Source organism: Oratosquilla oratoria, chromosome 5 (genome assembly GCF_046742065.1).
Source record: "Oratosquilla oratoria isolate Oo_2021 chromosome 5, ASM4674206v1, whole genome shotgun sequence".
NCBI lineage: Eukaryota > Metazoa > Arthropoda > Malacostraca > Stomatopoda > Squillidae > Oratosquilla > Oratosquilla oratoria.
This window is the reverse complement of record NC_134781.1, coordinates 74,423,739-74,449,335: the sequence shown is the minus strand read 5'-3', so window position 1 is coordinate 74,449,335 and position 25,597 is coordinate 74,423,739. Positions and strand designations below refer to the sequence as shown.

General features: G+C 41.5%; 1 protein-coding gene across 1 annotated transcript in view; it reads left to right on the top strand.

Moving 5' to 3' along the window:
• The window catches only part of LOC143025309 (beta-1,4-glucuronyltransferase 1-like), a 24,841-nt gene extending 5,841 nt beyond the window's left edge, over positions 1–19,000 (top strand). Inside the window, exons 3-4 of the mRNA XM_076184783.1 lie at positions 11,102–11,316; positions 18,868–19,000. Coding sequence (XP_076040898.1) covers positions 11,102–11,316; positions 18,868–19,000 — 348 coding nt within the window. The remainder of the gene's footprint in view (positions 1–11,101; positions 11,317–18,867) is intronic.
• Positions 19,001–25,597: the final 6,597 nt, after the last annotated feature.

Here is a 25,597-nt window from a genome sequence, read left to right as displayed (position 1 = left end):
GAAGAAGGAGAAGATGAAGAAGAAGAATGAAATGAAGAAGAGGAAAAAGAAGAATATGAAGTAGAATGAGAAGATGAAGAAGAAGAGTAATGGGAAGATGAAGAAGAAGAAGAGGAAGAATGAGAAGATGAAGAAAAAGAATGAGAAGGTGGAGAAGAGGAAGAAGACGAAGAAGAATGAGAAAAAGAAGAAGAATGAGCAAAAAAGAAAAAGAAGAATGAGAAAAAGAAGAAGAATGAGAAGAAGAAGAAGAAGAAGAAGAAGAAGAAGAAGGAGAAGAAGAAGAAGAAGGAGAAGAAGAATACGACGACGAAGAAGTAAAAGAAAAAAGAAGAAAAACAACGAAAAAAAAGAAAAAGAAGAATGAGAAAAAGAAGAAGAAGAATGAGAAGAATATGAAGAAGAAGAATGAGAAGAATGAGAAGAAGATGAAGAAGAAGGATGAGAAGAAGACGAAGAATGAGAAAAAAAAAGAAGAAGAATGAGATGAAGAAGAAGAAGAATGAGAATAAGAATGAGAATAAGAAAAAAAAGAAAAATTAGAAAAAGAAGAAAAAGAAGAAGAATGAGAAAAAGAAGAAGAAGAAGAAGGAGAAGGAGAAGAAGATGAAGAAGAAGAAGGAGAAGAATGAGAAGATGAAGAAGAAGAATGAGAAGAAGACGAAGAATGAGAAAATGAAGAAGAATGAGAAGAAGAAGAATGAAATGAAGAAGAAGAATGAGAAGAAGAAGAAAAAGAAGAAAAATGAGAAAAAGAAGAAAAAAGAGGAAGAATGAGAAAAAGAAGAAGAGAAGAAGAAGAATGAGAAGAAGAAAAATGAGAAAAAGAAGAAGACGAAGAATAAGAAGAATGAGAAGAAGAAGAAGAATGAGATGAAGAAGAAGAAGAATGAGAAGAAGAAGAAGAAGAAGAATGAGATGAAGAAGAAGAAGAATGAGAAGAAGAAGAGGAAAAATGAAGAGGAAGCAGAAGAATGAGAAGAAGATGAAAAGGAAGAAGAAGAAGAAGAAAAAGCAAAAGAAGAAGAATGACAAGAAGAAAAAGAAGAAGTAGAAGAATGAGAATTAGAAGAAGAAGAAGAAGATTGAGAAGAAGATGAAAAAGAAGATGAAGTAGAAGAATGAGAAGATGAAAAAGAAGAAGAAGAAAACGCAAAAGAAGAAGAATGAGGAGAAAAAGAAGAAGAAGAATGAGAAGAAGAAAAAGAAGAAGAAGAAGAAGAAGAAAAAGCAAAAGAAGAAGAATGAGAAGAATAATAATAATGAGAAGAAGAAAAAGAAGAAGACGAAGGTGAAGAAGGTGAAGAAGAGAAAGAAGAATCACAGTGAAAACAATTCATCAGATATCAACAGAGTCGTCTTCAGCTACTGTAAGAGCCCACAAAAAAGTCGATTCACTAAGTACAGCGACTCTATAGGCCAAGACCTTACAATCAGGGCAACCAGAAGGGGCTGGAGATGGTGGGTAGGACATAGAACCCCCTTTTAGTTATTCGATAGGCAGGATTAAAGCTCAACAGGCGATCAAGGAACAGAACAGTTTTTCCTAGCAGGCTTCCAAGGGGGCGAGGGACAACACAAACCCTTAACGAGGTTTGGGATGCTAGACCATTGTGCTTGAAGCATTCTCCACGAGATAAAGCAACAGCATCACATACGTGAAGGACATGGGAGGAATCAAAACTGAAAAGCACAGGAATAGAGGGACGCAGATTGTGTTTTATCGATTCCATTTGAAGTGATCGATTTTGAGGTGGTGGTACAGATCGCGAGACGAAATTTTAGTTGGATGTGTTTTTTTTTTATGTGAGTCTGACCAATGGGGATCTCATTCCAGGCAACACCTGGGTCCACCATTCCACTTATTAAATATATACATCAATCAATTGAATACGCAAAACGACGGTTCATATGTAAATTGCTGTTTGATTCCTTCTCGGAACTCTGTTCCAGTGGGCGCCAAGCCAGGGCAGATATTGCAGTGCGATGAAATGACGGTTATGGTGATAACAATGATGATGATGATAATGATGGTGATGATGTTGACGCTGACGCTAAAGCTGACGGTGACGCTGACGGTGACGCTGATGAAGATGATGGTCATATGACGACAATGATAATGATGATATGACGACGACGACGACGACACGACGACGATTACGATGGTGATTATCAAAATGACAAAAGCGACGACGACGACGATGGTGATGATGATAATGACAATGACAATAACGATGACGACGAGGACTGCAATGGTGATGATGATGACGACGATGATGAAGACGATGATGATTATGGCGATGATGATGATGATAATGATGATAATGATATTGATGGTGCTTTTTTTTTGTATTAATTATGATGCGGAGACATCCCGAGTGAAATACTTATGTATCAAGCCAAAGTAAGTAATTCCAGTTCGATTGTTGGCTCTGGCGTCTCTGGAAAGCCGGTGTGGGACCCCAAGCTCTCCTTGACAGGTGTCGGGAGATGCTCCTATCCGACATCCAGCCCACTGGACTACCTAGTTCACAGTGAATATGATCTCCTTGAAGAAAAAGAAAGTGTCAGAGGTATTTAATGTTTTCTAGATTCACATTCTAAATCTAGGTAAATAAATTTGAACCATTTCATTGAAGTACAACATTGTCTAACATACGACTTCCAGCAGTTTAGTTGGCTAAGTTTTTCCATAAAGCTTATGATCCAGTAAGCATTTTATTTCAACAGAAACGCACAATATGTACGCTAGCGATAACCAAGATGCTAGAATTTGAACCATTTGAAAATTTGATTTATTGACGCAAGAGTAATTTGACATTTGGAAATTTGAAAATAAAAAAATCGTAACCGAAGTAGTTTCTACTCAAACGAAGTAAAAAAAAAAAAAAAAAAAAAAAAAAAAAAAAAAAAAAAAAAAAAATATATATATATATATATATATATACATATACATATATATATACATATACATATATATATACATATACATATATATACATATATATATACATATATGCAGACAAACCACTGGGAAAATGAAAGAGATGAGACCGAGCGCTTTCGTCTATTCAGACGAAAATGAAAATGTCTGAATAGACGAAAGCGCTCGGTCTCATCTCTTTCATTTTCCCAGTGGTTTGTCTGCATACGAGTATCACGCGTTCAAGTGATGTCTTCTGCATATATATATATATATATATCTATATATATATATATATAGATATATATATATATATATATATATCATGCTAGCGAGAAAGGGCTAGTACGTCGCGTCGCCTCTTTTAGGGAAACTCTCAAAGGTGTTAAAGGTCTCACTTAACAGGGGTCGACGGGCTTTCAAACAGAAACGCCCCGATCCGCATTTAAGAATTTTGAACAATTATGCAGATCAGATCTGAAAACCTACACGGAAGAAAGGAGCTGCGTCTTGACTGTTGCCTTTTGCGTCCAAATGACGAAAGTTATGAAGGTCTACGATCACTTGACTTGCAAAGTTTGACATCGAGTACAAAAGTTACAGGTGTAATAGGCTAAAACGTGACAAAGGAATTTCGCTCTTGAAGACAGCATTACAGGATGAAGAAAGGCTCAGGGAACTTGGCTTAGGTCGAGGAAGAATATTAAAAGAGAGATGGAGAAAGTGAAGGTGGAGGGGAGGAGGGACTGATGTGCTCAGCCAAAGCGGACAGACAAGTGACAGTCACCGAAGGACTCACTAGGAATGAAATGGGAGATTTTGTAGTAACGTGGTGGCAACAAACTGAATACATATATATACATACATATAGACATCCTTGAGTTTATCTGAACGGAAATCCGCTGCTCATGCCTGCTGGTAAATTTAATCAATTCCTCAATTTCTTCAATTTCTCACTTGCATCCCTCCAGGAATAAACGCTGTATTGCCTAGTTTTCTAAGTATGGAGCCGTTTCTACGTCGCTGGCTAGTAGTAGGAGGAGGAGGGGGAGCAGGAGGAGGAGGAGGAGGAGGAGGAGGAGGAGGAGGAGATCAGTCTCCTGTTGTCATCTCGTCTTATGTATAGGAAGTGTGGAAAAATATTGGAAGTTGATAGTGAGTGAAACCTCGGGCATGGCGAAGAGATTGAATGTTGATGAGCTTTGAAGACGAATTTCGGAGACATGATTCCAGCGTCCATCCCACTGAGTCACCTCGTGTCGGCGATTATCATTGGTTTTTATCTGATGCATACATGTATGAATAAAATATACATACACATCTACGTCGATGTACATGTTTGTCTATATGTGTGTGTGTGCACGCACATGTTCATGTTTATATACATGTATGTTCATATCATAGTATGATAACGTACTGCTTTCTCATTATCTGGTTTAAGAATGAACTCAAAGCACAACTAACATTTTCTTGTGAGCATTGTCTACGTGTACGTCGATTCACATTTATAAATTCACCTTGGTCTTTGGAACACGTGCTGGACTCGTGACCGATAGCTATTTCCCTCCCGGAAGAGAGCTCAGAGCTCGTATGACCGATCCATGGGTAATGCCGTGACCTTACACGCACACACACACCCAACTCCCCGCCCACGAGAGTTGGAGTAACGACTCGAAGCGCAGCGATACTGAAATTATTTCAGCCCTGGGCAGGATTCGAACCCGGACCGCGCCACCGAGTGTGTGCATGTATGTGTAACGCATGTGTACACTGTACACGGATTCCTTAACATATTTCTATTTTCAGAGTTAAGAATTAAAGTCACACACAAAAAAGTAAAAAGATAAATTTTGGGCACAAACTCCCCAATCACCGCCCACTGTCACACGAGACGACGCCATGAACTCGTCTGAATTCAAATTCGATTAATTAATGGTGACATAAAGATTTTAACGATTTTACGAGAAACCGTTATTTTCATTAATGTCCGGCGTTAAGACTGTCGGAGAAGTCGTCGTCATCTGAAGGACGAGGAGGAAGAATCAAGTCTATGCAAAGACGGCCTCAGGCCATTCGGAAGAGTAGGACAATACCTTTCCTTACTGAAGGTGCTAATTGAAACGTTTAACAGAGACCGATTTAACCCCTCTGCTGTCAATGGAACACACCATAACCAAATGATATCAATCACCGTATGAAAGGAGTTTAACTGAGACGGGTATACTGACCACTAGTACGTAGCGTGCACTAAGAATGACGCGCGACCTGACGCGGGGGTGTACATTGTACTCACCACGTGGCGTGCACCTGGGAGATGCGACCTGACGTTTGCTAACCGGCCTGATCCAACCCACTGCAGTTAAGAAAAAATTATACGCCACGGGAGCTTGTCCACGCTGTATATATACGGCTTCGGTCCGCTTGTTAAAACCGTTCTGATCTAACCAATAGAGGACAAAAACTTACTTTCTCCCCTCTTCAGCCACACTGCTACACGAGTATCGTAGGAGTAATATACAACTGAATAAAATTATATGGTATAAAGCAGACTAAAACAATATATAGTTCAATACGAAAGAGCTTGATAATACAGTTTTCAGAAGTTAATTTCGCAATCAAGAACGTCACTTGATCTTATGCTTTGGTTATTTAGCCATGTTTTGACATTGCAATTCATTGTAATCCATTATCTTAGGACTGCGTGTACTTAACATATTAGTTTACCTGAATACACACACACACACACTCACACACACACACACACACACACACACACACACACACATATATATATATATATATATATATATATGTGTGTGTGTGTGTGTGTGTGTGTATGTTTGTTTGTTAACACACACACACACACACATATATATATATTTCTAAATAGAAATGTAGTAGCACATTTGTAAATAACACACAGGAACCCACAGTCGGAGAAGTTCAAAGTTTATTCTTTCTCCGACTGAGGGATCCTGTGTGATATAAATATATGTATATATATATGTATATATGTATATATGTATATATATATATATATATACAATACATATATATATATATATATATATATACGTATGTATATACGTATATACATATATATATACACACCTATATACACGTACATATATACGTATACATATATATACCTATACATATATATACACATACACGCACGCACGCACACACATATTTATATATATACTGTATATATATATATATATATATATATATATATATATATATATATATATATATTGTAGTCTAAATTTGCAACTACAGCACTGATGAAAAATGAAACTGAGGTCTCTTCGAAGGCCGCTTAATTTTACCAAGCAGTTATTCTGTATGCCTGTGCGTGTATAATTATGACCCTGCTTGGGAATGTTAAACGACCTTAGAAGAGATAGCAATTTATTTTGTCATCAATATTGTAGTCGCAAATTTAGAATATAACACACACACACACACACACACACACACACACACACATATATATATATATATATATATATATATATATTTCTAAACATAAATGTAGTAGCACATTTGTAAATAACACACAAGAAACCCACAGTCGGAGAAAATAAACTTCGAATGAAAGAAGAGTCTATATTTTGGCTCTCAGCTGTAGCCCTCTTCAGAAAAGTAAATAAGACAGAGGACAAAGGGGACTTATAAGCTACAGAAACACAGAAAAGAGAGGGAACGTGGACTGATGGCAATGCAATACGATATATACATACATATATATATATATATATATATATATACATACATATATATATATGTGTGTGTGTGTGTGATTTACCATGGTCTTGGATCACGTGTTGGATTCGTAATCGACAGCTATTTCCCTCCCGGAAGAGAGCTCAGAATTTCATATATGACCAATCTATGAGTATTGCTGTGACATTACACGCACGCACCCCCCAGCTCCCCACCCCCCACGAGAGTTGGAAAACGACTCACAGCGCAGCGATACTGAAATTATTTCAGACCTGGGCGGGATTCGAACCCGGACTGCCGTAGTCGCAGCCGGAATCTCTAACCAATGCGCCACGAGTCGTGTATGTGTATTCACTTGGTCTTTGGATCACGTGTTGGACTCGTGATCGACAGCTATTTCCCTCCTGGAAGAGAGCTCAGAGCTCGTAGGTCCGATCTATGGGTAATGCTATGACCTTGCACACACACACACACACCCAACTCCCCGCCCACGAGAGTTGGAGTAACACCCCTCAGCGCTGCGATACTGATATTATTTCAGCCCCGGGCGAGGATCGAACCCGGACCTCCGTAGTGGCAGGCCAGAGCTCTAACCACAGCGCCATGAGAGGTGTATGTGTGTATGTGTGAGGTGTATGTGTGTGCGTGTGTGTATGTGTATTATATTCGTTGGCAAGGTGATAACGTTACCTTCGTCCATGTTTCACATCCGAATTCAAGGCACGATACCCCAGGTGCATATTTCAGAACGGACAAAGAGATGAGGAGGGGCCAGAAGCTTGGAGGGGGAGGGGGGAGGATAGTGGTGCTTTGGGACCATCGGCGGCCGAGTTGGGTGGGGGAGATGGGGATGTTGCAGGAAGCGTGGAGGTCCTAAAAGCCTTGTTAGCTCCTTCACTACCAGAGCACGCGTGGAAGATAAATCCCAACGACTTGAGGCACGGCTGCAACATCGCCTACCGTGTAGAATACGGAGGAAGGTCAAGCTTGGCGCCCGCAGGAGCCGCCGGAAGTTTCCGCCAAAATTGGATTTGTGAGGATGAAATGACGCAGCGAGAATGAATTTCTGCCTTACAGGAGGTTATACTCTGCGTAAACATTATCTTTATGTCGATTTTTATTTTTATCTGGTGCTATGGTCGACTTATACAATTTTTCTTGTTATTGCCCGGCGATTTAATTTAGTTGAGGATAAAGTCTTCGATAGTTAAAAAGTTGCAAGCCATCTCCGTTAACTCTTTCATTGCCAAGGCCAACTTTGTGTATTTATTCTGGTTACCGTGAAATGTGTTTTATTGCAGTACGTTCAGTGAAGTACAGAATCATAGTGATAATCATTGATACTGCAATATTATATTTTACTTCATCATAGTAATGGTTATCATTGTCATTGTGTTCATTATTATCGTCACCACCATCATCACCTTCGTTATCACCGTCGTCATAATCATTATCATCATCATGACTCATTATTAATGTAATAATTTGTGCCCGTCCTCTTCGCTAATGTAATGCAATTTGTATATTTAGTTTTCGTGAACAGCAAACAATGCTCATCTGAGGAGAGAATGATATTTCTGACCTCTTCCTTGTCCGAACGAAATTGTATGGTGTCGGTCAAAATAATCGAAATCGGGTAGTAATGGGTTCTCTCATCTCGCCTCAACACCCGATGTTTTAGAAAATACAAACAAATTTACATTGCAATATCATACCACCTGTTCTAGCGCTGAAAAGCGTGGAGCTATGAATCGTAAGTTAGATTCCACTGGGATTTCTTAACTAAGTAGTTAAAGTGACGTAAATATGTGTTGGCTGGTAGAAGGAAGAACCTTTTTTATAATTCTTTTGACTAGAGAGAAGGAAAAAATCTCAAATAAGGAAGTAGTCTTTTGATATTTTTTTTTCTTCTTCTCAAAAAGAAGACACCGAGGCGTCTTGGTCTTATCTATTTGTAGACATTTGTATTCTTTCAATTGGCTGAAACTTATAGTAAAAGAGAAATAGAACAGCTGTTAGAATAGAAAATATTAGTGAAATGAAAACGCTCATACAAAGGGAAGATTAAAAATTATGAAGAGTTTCTCAGCTATGCCAGTGAAGAACATCATCAAATTCTGTTGTATATAAGGCCAGACAATTTTATTCAGTTTAGGGTAAGATTGGGATTAAGGCTATCTTAGTTAACCCTTTTCATAGAATAACAATCTAGAAATATTCAGGCTAACAAGTAATTTTCTTTGGTCTAGGTTAAGACCTTGTGCTGAAAGACGGACAACCCAATGTCGGAGTAAAAAACAAGCGGCTTACCGCAACTAACAGGGGTTCGCCCTGCCATGGGATTTTCACTGTTTGAGAGCTGAAAGGGCTACATTGATCTTGTCTCCTTCTTCCTTAATTCGATTCAGATTTATTCTGAATATTCGTAATGGTCTCTCAGGCTTTGATTACGTGGTCAACTACCATATGTTTGTAAAGTGATTTTAGAATAAGTACTAAAAGTCTTTGGCTACGTGGTCAACTACCATATACTTTGTGAAGTGATTTTGAAAAAAAAAAAATAATAATAGAAAATAAATAAATTTGAACGGAGGAGTAGGTATTGGTTGTGTATGGATGATATTTTGACACAGTCTGAAGGGGTTTCTCTCCGCCCTCTCTTTTTCTGCATGAAAGGACGGGGAGGGCGGGGGTCGCCGATTAAGTGAGGCGGCCTTGCTGTGGATGTACTATGTCTTACTACATTGCTCCTGACCCAGGGTAGTGGGCGGGATACAGGGATGACCCGTCATCCACGAGGAGCGAAGATGAGAGGAAGGGAAGGGTAGTAGATGGGAGTGGAATGGGTGGGGGTAGACACGTGCCTTTGGCTTGGCTACCTCCCTTATAAGGGGGAAAAAGTTCTTGGTAGATAGGTAGACTAAATTTGAAAAGTGCGAGGTAGAGTATCATACATGATGATGATAATGATGATATGGTTTAACGTCACAAACTCCCCCCTATCGGGAGGCTAGGTCGGTGCCCTTCACAGAGGACTTTGTAGCGTGGAATTTAATGAACCATAATGCCCTTGGTTAAACTCCGCCGGTGGCAGGGTTCGAACAGCCATCCCTTCTATCTTCACCAAAAGTCACGACGTCCTAGCTCGCTCGGCCAGGAAAGTAAGCCAATAGTAAGAGAAATAAAAAAGTTAATAGATAAAATTAATTGACGCATACAAAATTGTTAAAAGAGAAGTAATAAAATACAGACGACGTTTTCATAAACAGGAACAAGTGAAAAAGATCTTACGCTATTGCTTGCTTAAGCATCTGTTAGTAACGTAATTTGGAATTTAAGGTCTAGTTAAGTGAAACCAAAAATAGTTCCCAACTTTTGAGATTAATTGGAAAAAAAAAGGAGATAGCTACATGAACTATATGCAAATCTTGGCTATTTTCATCAAAGCGCTGAAATGATATAATTAAGCGAGGAAAGATACATTGGGAGCTCGCTATACTTTTGAGCGTAGAAAGCAAACTAACACGCAAATGCACACGCGCCCGCACCCGCATTTATACAAGATTTTTTCACGGGTTACTGATCCTAACTTCGAGGCTCAAGAGATATGAGCTTATATTTACTGTGCATAGTTCACTTTTAATTCATCGGGACAAAAGTTACTCAACCGGTTGGTATCTAATGGTTCTCAGATCGGTCATACGACGACCGACAACGGTTAGTGGCAGTGCCAGATTAAGGCTTACAGAGACCTAAGCCAGAGCTTCTCAAACTTTATTGCTTAGTGACGCACTAATGACACATCTTGGACTTAGACGGCGCACCAACTGTACAGTGTGGTGTAAGTTTGGTGTCTATTCCACTGGCACAGAAATACACATTTGGCATAATATTAGTACGATTATGTGCGTGCATGCGCGTGTAGTAATAATGGTGATAATGATAATAAAATAATAACAATAATAATGATAATAATAATAATAATTGCAATAACAGCAATAATAATAATAATATTAATAATAACGATAATAACAATAATACTACTACTACTACTACTAATAAAATAATAGTAACAATAAATTCCAATTACACATACCTAATAATGATAGTAATAATAATAATAATGATAAAATAATAATAATAATAATAAGAAGAAGAACAACAACAATAATGATAATTATCATAATAATAACAATAAATTCTAATTACACATACCTATGAATAATAATTACTCGGCGCACTTAAGGGACAGTCGCGGAATACAGTACATGAATCACTGTCCTAAGCACTGTTTACGGGGTCCCCATATATATATGTCATCATAAAAAACAAAAAAACAATACCAAACTTCCTCAATAATACTGATTGCAACATTTACTTATTGCCAATATTAATGTACACGTGTGTCTTATTTACTGTGGGGCTTCCCCTTTGTGATCTTCGGTTCAGCAGGAACACATCTGGGGACCGGTCCAAAGCCTGGCTGGCGGCCGCAAGGACGGTGGAACGATGATCCTCGTCCAAGCTCAATCCGAAGGGTCACTACATGTCCCTCGTCGAGCAAGAGTGAAGGAGATGGAGGATCCTTTCAAGTTGGACCTTGGGAGGAGCCTGTTGACGTCCTGCATCTTCGTGTCTCCTTTAAGACATACTTACTCATCTTGGTAACTCAAACACTAGACGCAAGAGGGGAGATGATTTAAAGATGGACAAGCATGAGCGTCTCACAACCAGGGCATTCAAGATTATAGTAGAAGTTACCTTACCTTCTTTTAACGTTGACATTTTCCGTGAATATTGTGTCCACATGCATTTAAGCATCTTCAATGTTTGCTGGAGAAACAGTAACCGTATGCGAGAATAACAAAACAAATAATGAATAGAGACTATATTAGTGTCTATAGCGTACTGATGACAACAATGATGATCACGTTGATGGGATAATATTCCATTGCAGGTTTTTCTCAGATTTCTCTACGAACGGATATTGCACGAACTATGGCTTTGCTATTAGTAATTTCAGAAATATTTATGAGCAAATCACGTGAATCAATAAACTACGCCCACCACAAAAAAAAAAAAAAGAAGAAGAAGAAGAAGAAGAAGAAGAAGAAGAATTGCTAAAGGAATAAACAATAATAGAAAAGAAAATGACTTTAGATAATTATTTCATAAAAGGGTAATTTCTGTAATGAGACTGACAAGGCGATGGAATCAGTTACAATGATAATGAAACAGTTATTACCAATGCTGGTCCTGCCAGAAATATTTCTTTGTCGCGGCTCGTGCCGCTTAAATTCTTCTTATCGGCTTAAGAAACCTGCACAGCGAAGCTATAGCGATAATCCCATACCACACTCCTGGTCATATGGCCATTTCCCGAAGGTTGAGTGTGGTTTGAATTTTCCGCCAAAATCATCGGAAATTTAAAATTCCCGGCTCTGTGCAGGCATGCGCATTGTCGACCCCACCTCCCCCTCCCTATCCCCTCCCTTCTTACCCGGCTAGCTCGAGCCGGGCGTCGCGTCACTTCAATGAGAAATGAAGGCTTCGCCTGTGGGAGGAGGGAGGGACCCTAAATCTGTGCAGGTTTCTTAAGCCGATAAGAAGAATTTAAGCGGCACGAGCCGCGACAAAGAAATATTATCGGCTGAAAGAAACCTGCACAGCGAAGCTATGCATGAGACGAGGACAGGTGGGAGGAGAGGTGAAGCCTGAATCAAACCGTTATTACGTGTGTCTTTCCTATGGGAGACTTATTCATTTTATCACGCAGTAGAGGGGAGACAGAAACGTCAAGTACCCACGCCGAAGAATGTGACATGCACAACATTGCACTGTTCACACAATGCGTAAATTATACGAAATTTGTATCCTGTTCAACGGTTCCTGGCCCCTCCCCACTCCTCGGTCGCCCTTTGCCCCCTCCACTTTTTTGAGATGAGAGGGGTGGAGCCGTTTCCATGGCGACACATGGGACAGGGGCGACCGAGTGGTAGAGACACCGTGTCCCCAAGGGAGTCGTCGATGTCCAGTCCCTAGGTCCCGCACCCGCTCCACAGAGTGGGTGCGGAGAAACTCCAGCGATGCCACAAAGTCCCTGATGCTGTGGGCGTGCGGGGCATGGCCCGGGTCGGCTCTCTCCCAAAAAACGGAAGGGCAGGTGCGCCCGGGACCTCGGGGTTAGGGGAATCCTAAATTTCGAGTTGTAGAAGATATGATCCTCAGAAATCTCTTCCGTGTGGTCCACGTAGTCTTCGAACGCACGGACCGGGCGCAGTGGATGTGGGCGTCCTCCCTCCCGGAAGGACTGTATTCTGAGGCGCTGATCCCCTTCATTAGGAGGGTTCACGCCCTCTGTGGCACTCGGATGTTCATGCCAAAGCGTAGCGGATCAGTGAGGGCTGTATAATGAGGCAAGATAGTCGCCGGTGCCCTGTTGGTGGAGGTAGCCAGCCAAGTCAGGAAGTCCGGGACCATGCTGGCGGAGTTGGTCACCATCGCGCGTCTCCGAAGGCAGTTCCGGAATCTCCGTCAGCAGGACCCACACTGCCGCACTGAGGACGGAAGGTGAGCTCTGAGCATCTTGTCTGCTGCCTCTGTAGAGAAGAGTTGGCTGAGAGCTCCCCGTAGAAACTCCAATTATCAAGTTGGAGTGACGCTTGGAGAGGCGCGGTAAGGCTGTTGGCTAGGCAGGCTGACCCCAGTAGAAGGGGAGAAGGGCCCCATCTCATTAGCTCCCCGAACCACGGCTGGGTTGGCCAGTAGGGAGCTATCAGGAGGACCTGACCCTTGAAGGATCTGAGGGTCTGCATCACCTTCAGGAGGACTAGTGTCGCTGGAGGAGGAAAATGAATACGTACCTCCAGCTGTTCCAGTCCTCCGTGAAGGCGTCTGGGCCTCCTGTGCGTGTCCTTTGGATGCAGGTGAGGTAAAGGGGGAGCTGGGTCGTGTTTGGGGAGGCAAACAGGTCCACCTCTGGGGTGCCGTAGCGGAGGGAGAACGACTCGAACACTTGTGGGCGTAGTTGCTACACTACGTAGATATCTTGAAACCTGGATAGAGCGACCGGCGTAGGGCCCCCGACCGAAGCCAGGGACGCAACAACCTGTGGAGTGCTGAGGGTATCGGCCCGGGCAGGTCACGCGGGAGAAGCAGTATGCTCCTGTCGACCTCCCGTACCAGCCGTCGGCGCCCCAAGCGGCTCAGTGGAAGGGCCGGGGTCGCGAAGTTGAGGCACCCCCCCCCCCGCCACCGAAGGAGGGAGGACGTGTGAGAGAAGCACGCTCTTTTGGCGCAGGGGAGCACCCGAAGGACGCTGACTGTGTCCCACTCAATCCCGAGCCAATAAAGTCTCTGTGTGGGAGCAAGGGCAGACCCGTCCCAGTCCACCCCGAACTCCACGTCCGCCAACACACTCAGAGCCACTGAGATGTCGGCCAATGCACCCTCCCCGGTGGGCAAATGCATCAACTAGCCGTCTAGGAACATGAGTGTGGAGACGCTTGCTTCCGTCCAACGTACGCCTACCACTCTCACTAGTTTCGTGAAGATCCTCGGGGTAAGCGAGAAACCGAAAGGGAGTATGCGAGGCCAAGTTCGTTTCCGAGCGACCTCGTCCGTGGGCGTTAGTCAAGAGGCTTCGTCCTGGGTGAAGACGTTCCCTGAGCGTCTCCCACGAAGACGGGCCTGGACCCTCGGTATGTATCCAACTCACCCCAAGTCTTCCCGCGGGAAGTTCTCGAAGCCCGTGGCGAGCGTCTTCATCCAATAGTGTGCTATGGCAATTTGTGACGTCTCATCACCCACAAGCGGACTTCTATATGTTTAATACCTAGTGACATCATGTGATTATACTGTGACGTCACCGGATTGATCATGGCGCCATAGGATCGTCTCGTGACGTCACAGGGACACATGAGCGTTGAAATTAATTTCAACATGGTAAAATTCTTGACCATCATGACTATAGATTAGCTTAAGTTGAATAGGAGAATTCATGTCCATTTCGACCTGTGTTTTTTTTTTTTTCCAAGGTCAAGGCATTTTATTCATGTAATACCTAGCACTTTGCGCCAACTTAAACTGTACTATTTAAAACTGATTTTCCTCTTCTCATTACACTAAATGATTGTAGTTTCTTTGAACTAATTTATACTCATTTTAACTAACACTAGACTCCCTAAGTCTAAAGTTCTTTTGTGTTTTACTTGGGGGTGGAACATCAGGTAAGTCATCTTTAAACTCAAGCCAAGTGAAGTTGATAAGAGGTTGGCTGTGGCTCATGAGAAGGGCTGGGTGGTTTTTTTTTTTTTTTAAGAAACCTGGAAGGAGGGTGGTGCCGTGAGGCGTTAGAAGACCATTGAAGCTCGGAGGTATGGGGCTGCCGAGGCCTGATGATCCTCGGGGAGCCACCCTCCGTATCATAAGACACGTCCCCTTGTCCTCCAAGAGGCCCGGGTTCTTACCACGGACGACTTGAGGACGTATGGGGAACGGAGTACGAGTGGAAAAGGTCAAAGTCTACGCCTAGGGCCTGACAAAGAAAGTTATAAGGCGTTAAAGGACCATTATTGGTCGAAGGTATGGGGCTGCCGAGGCCTGATGACCCTCGGGGCGTCACCCTCCGTATCATAGGACACGTCCCCTTGTCCTCCGAGAGGCCCGGATTCTTACCACGTACGACTCGAAGACGTATGGGGAACGGATTACGAGTGGAAAAGGTCAAAGTCTACGCCTAGGGCCTGATACAAACCGTGAGGCAATAGAGGACCGATGATGGTCAGAGGTATGGCGCTGCCGAGAGGCCTGATGACCCTGGGGGGCGCCACACTCCGTACCATAAGACACGTCCCCCCCGTCTTCAAAGAGGCCCGGGTTCTTACCACGGACGGCCTGGAGACGGGGACGTATTGCGATCGTATATGGTCAAAGTCTACGCCTAGGGCCTGAAACAAACCGTGAGGCAATAGAGGACCGATGATGGTCGGAGGTATGGCGCTGCCGAGAGGCCTGATAACCCTGGGGGGCGCCACCCTCCGTACCATAAGACACGTCCCCCTGTCTTCCGAGAGGCCCGGGTTCTTACCACGGACGGCCTGAAGACGGGGACGGATTGCGATCGTATATGGTCAAAGTCTACGCCTAGGGCCTGATACAAACCGTGAGGCAATAGAGGACCGATGATGGTCAGAGGTATGGCGCTGCCGAGAGGCCTGATGACCCTGGGGGGCGCCACACTCCGTACCATAAGACACGTCCCCTGTCCTCCGAGAGGACCCGGGTTGTTTACCAGGGACGGCTCGAAGACGGGGACGGATTGTGCTCGTATAAAATCAAAGTCGAAGAATGAGACAAACCAGCAGCCAAGCGGAAAGCGATAAAACTAACAGACGATTAACCAGCAGGAAACGGGACCGCCTGCTCCCATGTGGGCAGCGAGTTAACCACTCGGTCCCGTTTCCGCGATCTAAGTGACGCGACGCCCGGCTCGAGCTAGCCGGGTAAGAAGGGAGGGGATAGGGAGGGGGAGGTGGGGTCGACAATGCGCATGCCTGCACAGAGCCGGGAATTTTAAATTTCCGATGATTTTGGCGGAAAATTCAAACCACACTCAACCTTCGGGAAATGGCCATATGACCAGGAGTGTGGTATGGGATTATCGCTATAGCTTCGCTGTGCAGGTTTCTTTTAGCCGATAATTGATATTTTTCATCCAAACTTGCTATTAAACGGTGGCGATGTAGAAAGGACCTATGGCACAATAATCTCATCACATGTCAAACATTTGTTGAAAGTGACATTGCATTCTGCATTGTCTATTTTCTTGCGTTTAGTTTTTGGTTCCAGTTGTTCTACTTTGAGCACTGTCCGAAATTCTGTAGAATTTGTACAAGTGTTTATTATTATTTTCTTCCATCCGGATTTCGAATTTATCGAGTCTTCCTCAAGGAATGTTTCAAATTTTATTCTTATTTATTTATTTATTTATTTATTTTTTGCAGTGAATCCTCGGATGAGGAAACAGTGACTGGGAGTGTCTTCCTATATTAACGAACTCACCACTTGGCTGGAAGATATTTTCAATTATTATCATGTCACTGGCCTTAGCCTCACTTTCATTACTAATCTTCCTTGCCCTGGGGCTCAGTTTCTGCTCTGCCCTATGCTCTCATGCTTTCTTTCAATATTCTAAACTGTTGTCAGTATAATGTGTCACATCTTTACTCTATACTCATATCTAAATTCTGGTGTTTCTGCAAGGTACCTGGGTAAAAAGAAAAACGGTAAGACAAGTACATTAGGAAGAATCGGACATTCACTTGAGGCTTGATGTAAACCTTTAAGTAAAAAGGAAACAGAATTAAAACACACACACACACACACACACACACACACACACACACACACAAATATATATATATATATATATCTACTTATATAGTAATGAAAGCAGATTGGAAGAGAAAGGATTGGCTTAAGACGTAGAATTATTTGCAGAATGAATGAAAAAAAAATCTAAAAAATGTCCGTATGTGTGTATGTATACATAATATATATATATATATATATATATATATATATATATATATATGCATATTATTTTTTAACATATATTGTAATGAAAGTAAATTGGAAGAGAAATGATTGGCTTAGGACGTTGAATTAATCACAGAATCAATGAAAAAATTAAATTCAAACAAAATTTCCGCAAAGATAATCACATGTCACACAAAACGGAGTTTTCAATATTAAGTAAAATAAACGTTTGGGTAATATTCTGTAATGACCAAATCTATTTCTTCATTGATTTGATATTTATACTCAATCTTTTTTTATGGACAAGGTCGCTCTCTATTTTATGTTCATTGAATACTTTTTACTATTAACTAAATACTTTCATTCTCATAGCATAAACACCACATGAAAAACCAAATCGGATTAATTAAACATTTTCCTCCTTTTTTCCTTATCTATATTTTTCGCTTTCTCTATCTTTCCTTCGTTAAACACGTGGAAGCCCTACCAAGCCTAAGGATCAAAACTTTGGCTATAAAACGACAATTTTCCTCAATTCCCTCTCGGCCATCAATTCTTAGATCACATCTTCAAATGTTGCTCGGTTATTTGGTATCGAACCAAGAATATTACACGAATTCTCGATAACCGATTTATTTTTTACAAACATCATTTTTTTCCATTCTTGTTTTTACTCAAGCTACCCTCCCGCAAACCACCCTGGCCCAAGTGTACTTATGTGCATTTCACTTCTTAAACACTGCATTTGGTCTTATCTGTTCCCTTTCTTTACACATCTTAAACATTCTCTCTCCGGTTTGCTTTCTTCATGGAACACCAAAATACTCCACTGTTCTAACCGCTGCTTATAGCACTCACACACACATACAAACACTCGTATAGAAGCACTCTCGCACACACACACACGAAACCACACATATACATACGTACACACACACAAAAGCACGCACACACATATGACTCGATGGTGCAGTGGTAGCGTTCGCAACTGCTGCTACAGCGGTTCCGAGTTCGAATCCCACCCAGGGCTGAAATAATTTCAGTATCGCTGCGCTGCGAGTCGTTACTCCAACTCTTGTGGGTGGGGAGTTTTGTGTGTGTGTGCGTGTAAGGTCACAGCATTACCCATAAATCGGTCATGTATGAGCTCTGAGCTCTCTTCCGGGAGGGAAATAGTTATCGATCATGAGTCCAACACGTGATCAAAGACCATGGTGAATCACACACACGGTCAAAAAATTTAGAGAGAAATTAATCCTACCCGGATTAGAGTATGCAGTGATGACGTGATCTCCACACAAGATGGAGGATATAAGACCGAGAAAATATAAAGAGCAGTAACTAAATTGACCTCCAACCTAGCACACAATTCACATGAGGAGGGAATAGAAGTATTGGTGGCTGCCATAATTAATAGAAGGAAGAGAGAGAAGTGACATTGTCGTAGCGATCAGTTTTGTGAGAGTTGACAAAATTGACGAAGAAAAGCCTTTGGTATTGGGACGGACGGGCGCCATGAAGTAAATTGAAGAAGAAGAAGAAGAAGAAGAAGAAGAAGAAAGACGACATGCTTTGCGGAAATGAAGCTATAGTTTCACGTAAAGATCTGTTCCAACCCATGGTCTGTTCATTACGCTGTCAGACGATTTCCATTAATGTTGTAACATATTTCTAAGCGTAACTGCTGGTGTGTTCCTGTTCAAAACACCCATGAAATCTGATAGTTTACATGACAGCAACAATCAAGAACCGCAAATCAATTATCACCATCGTTCTTCTTCCCAAACCCACGACGGCAGACAACCATAAAGAAACAGAATATTTATTTCCAGAGTTAGTCAAGTTGGGTTGATACTGAACTCCAATCACAAAAGTTAGGGCCTCAACTTCGGAATCAAGTTTGCATTTGTGGCGCAGAGACATGGCCGCGAGCCGACGCCAGCGCCATCATAACAAGACGGGTATTTTGAGAAACACAACCGATCATATTCTTTGAGGGGATGCGAGACTCTCTTTGGACAAAATGGAACAGGTTGCATCTGCGAGAGAATAAGGGGGCAGGAAGTGCAGAGGATGTCTTGTGGTGCAGGAAATTAATATTGCATCGGAGTTTCCATAGAGGCAAGGGAGCAGAACACTACAAAAGATTTGGAGAACTGAGAGGTAGGGAATGTGTATATTTACTTTTTTGGAAAAAAAAAATCAAGTTTATCGACACCATATCTATACCTATACTCATGACCACACCAGGACACAACTAACAATATGACTGCTAGGTTTAAAGTGTGTTGGCATGGCAAAAATACCATCTTCGTAATCATGCCCTGATTTGATTAAACAAGTATCTGTAAATGTCAGTGAAGTTTACAAGAATTAGTAGCAGCAAAGATCATTTTACCATTACCTTCCACTCGGTGACACACACACTGTAGATTCACCTTAAAAGCATAAACTTAAGTGAATTAAAAAATCTTAGGTCTATTCAGCTTAAAAAAAGACGAAAAGAAGCTTCATGAATCAAGACTTCCTTCCTTCACGAGTCCTCTCCTATTGGTTGGACCAATAATGGGAAGTAAAACACTCCAGGTATTTTCAAAGTGTAATTGCACAGGTAATGTTACTGTACAATACAAGTCTCTCACTCACTTTCTTATACGTGACCTGAATCGAATGGTCGCTCGTCCGTGACTGTCTCTGACGTACGCCACGCTTACTCACGCTCGTTAAGGTCTCAAATTTAGTTGCCAATTTATTTAAATATTCCACAGTCATTCCTTGCACACAGAATTCAGCATACAGAAAAATATAATGTAATAATTCAAATTTTAATAGTATACTAATCTATCTCTCATTCACTCAACTTTTGCATACAAGAACAAAATGCTAATTAATCATCTAAACAGAAAATGGCAATTTGAATGTTTCGAGAAGATTCACGCTCACACGCATACACGCACACACATACAGACACAATGACACATCAATTTTTGTTGTACAGTATATCTACGCACAATGCTAACATAATTAGAATACAATACTGCTCAGTCATTTAAGTCATTTGTAAGCAGTCGCATCTATTCCTTTACTTATTTTTACCTCACCAATGTTTTACCGAAAACCCCACCTAGCGACTCGAATAAACGCAAGACGGCTCTGAAAATGGGTACTTACTATGAACAGTTCCAAATTAACTGCTCTGTCCAAACTTGAAATGGAAAGGAGCTTACGGCAGGAGTTGCTTAGCTGTGGCTGGAGCCGTCATTCGAGCCCGGACAGGTGGGTCACCTTACAGTCACTGATAATCGTTGGGAATAGAACCCAGGACCGCATGGTTATGAACCGAGTTCGAAGCTGAACGTTTCACGAAAGTAAATTACGCAAAGCTCTTGTAGGCTACCGAAACATCAACCTTTTCTGCATTCAGATTCCTCTGCTGGTAGACGGAAGGAATGCAAATAAAGCAAGATTTCTTGATGGTCTGATCCTTCCTCCTCAATGATAAAAGGAGGTGGAAGGCGATAGGCGGAGTAATGAGAACTTTGTTTTTGGCGGAAGTGTCTTTAACCTTTGATGAGATCGGATACGAAAGACGCCCGACTATTAGGAAATGTGTGCGCGTGTGCATGTGTGTGTTCGTGTATGTGATTCACCATGGCCTTGGATTTTTTGTTTGAATCATTTTATTACGCTCAAAGAGCGGCAAGCCTAGTACATAGGTAATTAGCTATTTACATGAGGATCGTGACTCATAGGACACGCTGTTCGACTGAGGTGGCAATTCGTACAAAATTTCAGAGGTTGGGACACAGTGGTGGAAGACACGGTATATACTCAGTGGTAATAACAGCATGTATAAAACAATCACAGTCAACAGTATATACAAAACAAAAGTATGTACAATATCACAGTCATGATATAAGAGACATTGATATAATTGAGACAGTCGTGGACAAGATCATACATGAGAATTATTACGTCGTACAGCGATAGTTAGCACCCACCAAAGTGTGGGTGACGTAAGAGTAGTGTTTCTAAATGGTTATCGGCAAGCAAGTATTTACATACATCAATGACAGACTCTCTATGGGGGATTAAATCTGTTACTGCAGGGCATTCAAGGCAATAATGCTGAAGGTTATTTGCATTGGGCAAGTCACACAGTTTACAGGAAGAAAATTGAGGCATGTCTCTTGTCTCGCTCACCTGCCACACTGGTCTGTAGCCTAATCTAAGTCGAGCAGATACCACATTATGTCTTCTAATTAAGAGTCCTCGGCGGCGATATTTGTGGGGGCGATGGCCTTGGATAGCGTGTTGGTTTTGTGATTGACAACAATTACCCTCCCGATTGAGAGCCCATATATGGGCCGATGTGTCTGTCTCTCTCTCTCTCTCTCTCTCTCTCTCTCTCTCTCTCTCTCTCTCTCTCTCTCTCTCTCTCTCTCTCTCTCTCTCTCTCTCTCTCTCTCTCTCTCACACACACACACAAAAAAAAAAAAAAAAAAAACGGAGCTCTAGTGCCGCTGTACTGTTATACTTTATACTTTTCATACTTTTCACCCCTAGGCGGGGACTCGAACTACAATCGCTGAGTTAGAATTTTAGCGTGGTCTCACTGTGTGTGTGTGTATTTACCTAGTTGTATTTACCTAGTTGTATTTTACGGGAAGGGGAGCTATGCTCGTGGGGTCCCGTCTTCATATCTCATTTTATCTAAACTATTTTTAAATTCATGTATTGTTTTTGCACACACCACTTTCTCATCTAACTTGTTCCAACTGTTTATTACTCTGTGAGGAAAGCTGTTCTTTTTCAAGTCTCTTCTATAGCTGTCTTTTTTTATTTTCTTTCCGTGTCCTCTTGTATTTCTGTTATCCCATTTTATCAGATTCTCTCTATCAGTAATTTCTATGCCTTTAATGATTCTGTAAATAGCTATCAAATCTCCTCTCTCTCTTCTTTGCTCTAGTGTCTGTAGTTCAAGTTTTTCTAGTCTCTCTTCATATGATAGTTTTGAGAGCGTTGGTGCCAGTTTTGTAATTGCTCTTTGTATTCTTTCAAGTTTTTTTATACATTTTTTTGTACTTGGTGACCATATCGTTGCTGCATATTCCAATCTTGGTCTTATCAGGGTGATTAGGATTTTCTTCACCATTTCTTCATCCAGGTATGTAAATGCAACTTTGATTGTTCTTATTAAATTATAAGTTTCTCCAAAAATCTTATTTATATGTTTCTCAGGTGACATATTATTCATAACAATGACTCCCAGGTCCTTCTCATTTTCTACTTTTTTATTCCTTCTTCTCCCAATTTATATGCTCCTGTTATTCTGTTTTTGCTTTTTCCAAATTCCATTATACTACACTTTGTGTGTGTGTGTGTGTGTGTGTGTGTGTGCGTGTGTATGTATATGCGTGTGTAAAAACGTTTGTGTAAGCATATACCTGCTTACATGTTCCTATTTACTTACTCTTCTATATACTCGTATAGTCCCCCTCTTCCACCGTCCCTCTCTCTCTCTCTCTCTCTCTCTGCTATTATTTGACAAAGCCTCACAGATACCCGTGTGTGAATCTAATTTCCTTTGCCCTCTCAACAGGTAGATGGGCTCCATTGTGGTAGAAACCAACCAGAGTGCTACCGGCCTTTCACTGTGGTGGGCGATGGTACAAGCAGGAAATATGGATGCCGCAAGAAAGGTTGTGCTGTGGCCAGAAGTTTGGGGAAAAAAACCTGACATTTCATCTATATACCACGTTTTCCTTGAAATTCCTGGGTATGTGTATCGCACATACATACAAACGCACACATACGTTCACACTCGCACACACAAACATAAACAAGCACGAACACGCACACACACACACACACACACACACACACACACACACACACACACACACACAAACAAAAATACACACATGCACAAACGCACACACATCATACACACAAACACATGTACACACACACACACACACACACACACACACACACACACACACACACACACACGCTCACAAACACAGGCATGCACACATATATGTGTATATAGGTATACATGCAAAAAAGATGGAGTCCAGGAACCATGATGGTATAAGTGAAATGTACCGGACTCAGATATAAGTATTTTGATCCAGAATTTTCCAACCGTGTCCATCCGGACAGGGCTCGAAACATTAGTAATAAAATTTTACTTATTGCATATTGTATGTATATATATATATATATATATATGTATATACATATATACATATACATATACATATATATATATAGATATATATATATATATATATATATATATATATATATATATATATATAAAATATAGATATATATATATATGAGAGATTGGGTGGAGGAAGAATAAGCGAAGATGGGCTGGAACCAGCCTATCTTCGCTTATTCTTCCTCCACCCAATCTCTCATCTGTCTAAACCATTCATCATATATATATATATATATATATATATATATATATATATATGTATTATATTATATATATATATATTTGTGTTCATGTTTGTATATATATATATATGTATATATTCATATATTTACATGTATTTATATATACATATATATGTGTGTGTATATAAATACATACACTCAAACCTGTATGTCTAATCATGTGTAACCTAAATTCTATCTGGTAATGATTTCTTATTAGAAATGAGCTGGCTACTGTCATCATTTGATACGCCTTGTGCGCAGAGCATTGATCATGAATTCATTTGAATGAGATTTGAAAATGCACTCTGGCTTCGTGTTGTATGTAGCAAGGCCCAAATAATAACTTGGTTCAGCGCAGTCGCGATACGCAAATGGAAAGAATTATTCATCGTGTGAAATTGTGATAGGGCCATTGTAAAATATGGAGGCTGCACAGACATGCAGAGAGTATTTGCATATTATTTTGAGAGGCAGTGGATGTAGGCGGGTCTTACCAACGGGGAGGATGGTGTATCTGTTAATTCGTTCAGAAGCTGCCGTCGGTTCTTGTATAAAAAAAAAAAAAAAGAGAGAGAGAGAGAGAGAGAGAGAGAGAGAGAGAGAGAGAGAGAGAGAGAGAGAGAGAGAGAGAGAGAGAGCGAGAGCGAGAAGAGATACTTGTCATATCCTGGTTGACACCAGATGACTTTATTCAGCTGTGCGGTGACCCTTCGGGAAGGAAGGGGATGGCTTCATCATGTTAAACGTCTCCCTTACTGAAAGGTCCTGCTTATTTCATCATGGTTCACGCCGGGCGATTCTATTCAGTTACGTGGTTACCCTTCGGTAAGGAAGGGGCATACACAATACCTCCTATATCATTGTTTACCTTTTAACCTCATCCACCCAATAACGTCCCTCGCATATTCTGGCTATCTGCGCGCAACTGTATTTAGCTGAAGGGCAGATACATACAGAGAGAACGGGCTGTCGATCGTTAGCTAAACCATAACTTGCAAAGTCCTGCTCTTCCCCCGGGAATAAAACATTAAGTTCAGTCTCGAGCACGCCAGGATATTTTATACCGTAGCCCTGGCCTTTCCATTCCCATTCACGACTTACGCATTTCTTCTGGCGATTTTAATCAGTCGAGGGAGCCCTCTCCACATGCACAGCTCGACTCACCACCCCACTCCCACGAAAAATGTAAAACCCCTGGTAAGGCAAGCCCTGTCAGTACTGGTGAGCCGCTCCGCTGAGTTTTTAGGCTGTTGTTAGTGTCGCCTCCCCGCCTGGCCAGGGCTGTCGTGAACTAACGCAAGAAACTCACAGCGGGTCCCGGGCATCGAACTCACGACCACCTGCTCGCAAGTTCGACACGGTATCCACTGGGCTACAATGCGGCCCAAGAACAATGCAAGGGTTAACTCCCTCCCACCCCAATAAACCCCTTTGCTGGCTGGCTCCAGGCGATTTGGTTCAACAGAGCAAAACCCCCGGTAGGCCTAGTCCACGATTTGAATCCATACATTTCTAACTTTGCGACTCACAACTATGACGGATGCAGACTAAATGTGTTACACATTTTCAATAATCGTCGTTTTATTGGTACAGCATAAGACTTAATTTTACTTAAACTTTTTCTTTTAGTATCGTGACTGCTATGGCCTATGGCGTCCACCGCAGCTCAGTAATGCATTAGAAATAGACAGTCTCTGGGTTTCTTTCAGCTTACCTGGAAGCTCACTTTAATTCTATTCCCGCTTTGTAATGAACTAAAGGAGGAAATAAAAAAGAATGAAACAAGTCTTGCCTTTTTAATTCTTTTCTTCGAGCCTGAAGAAAATTTCTTTCTTCTTCCAGAAGAAGTCTCCGGGATTGTACGCCACAGTTTGTGAAAGTCTTCGCTGGAAACAACAGTAGGCTCTGCTCGGCGGTGATGCTGTTCTTTTCCCCTAACATTTCCATCTG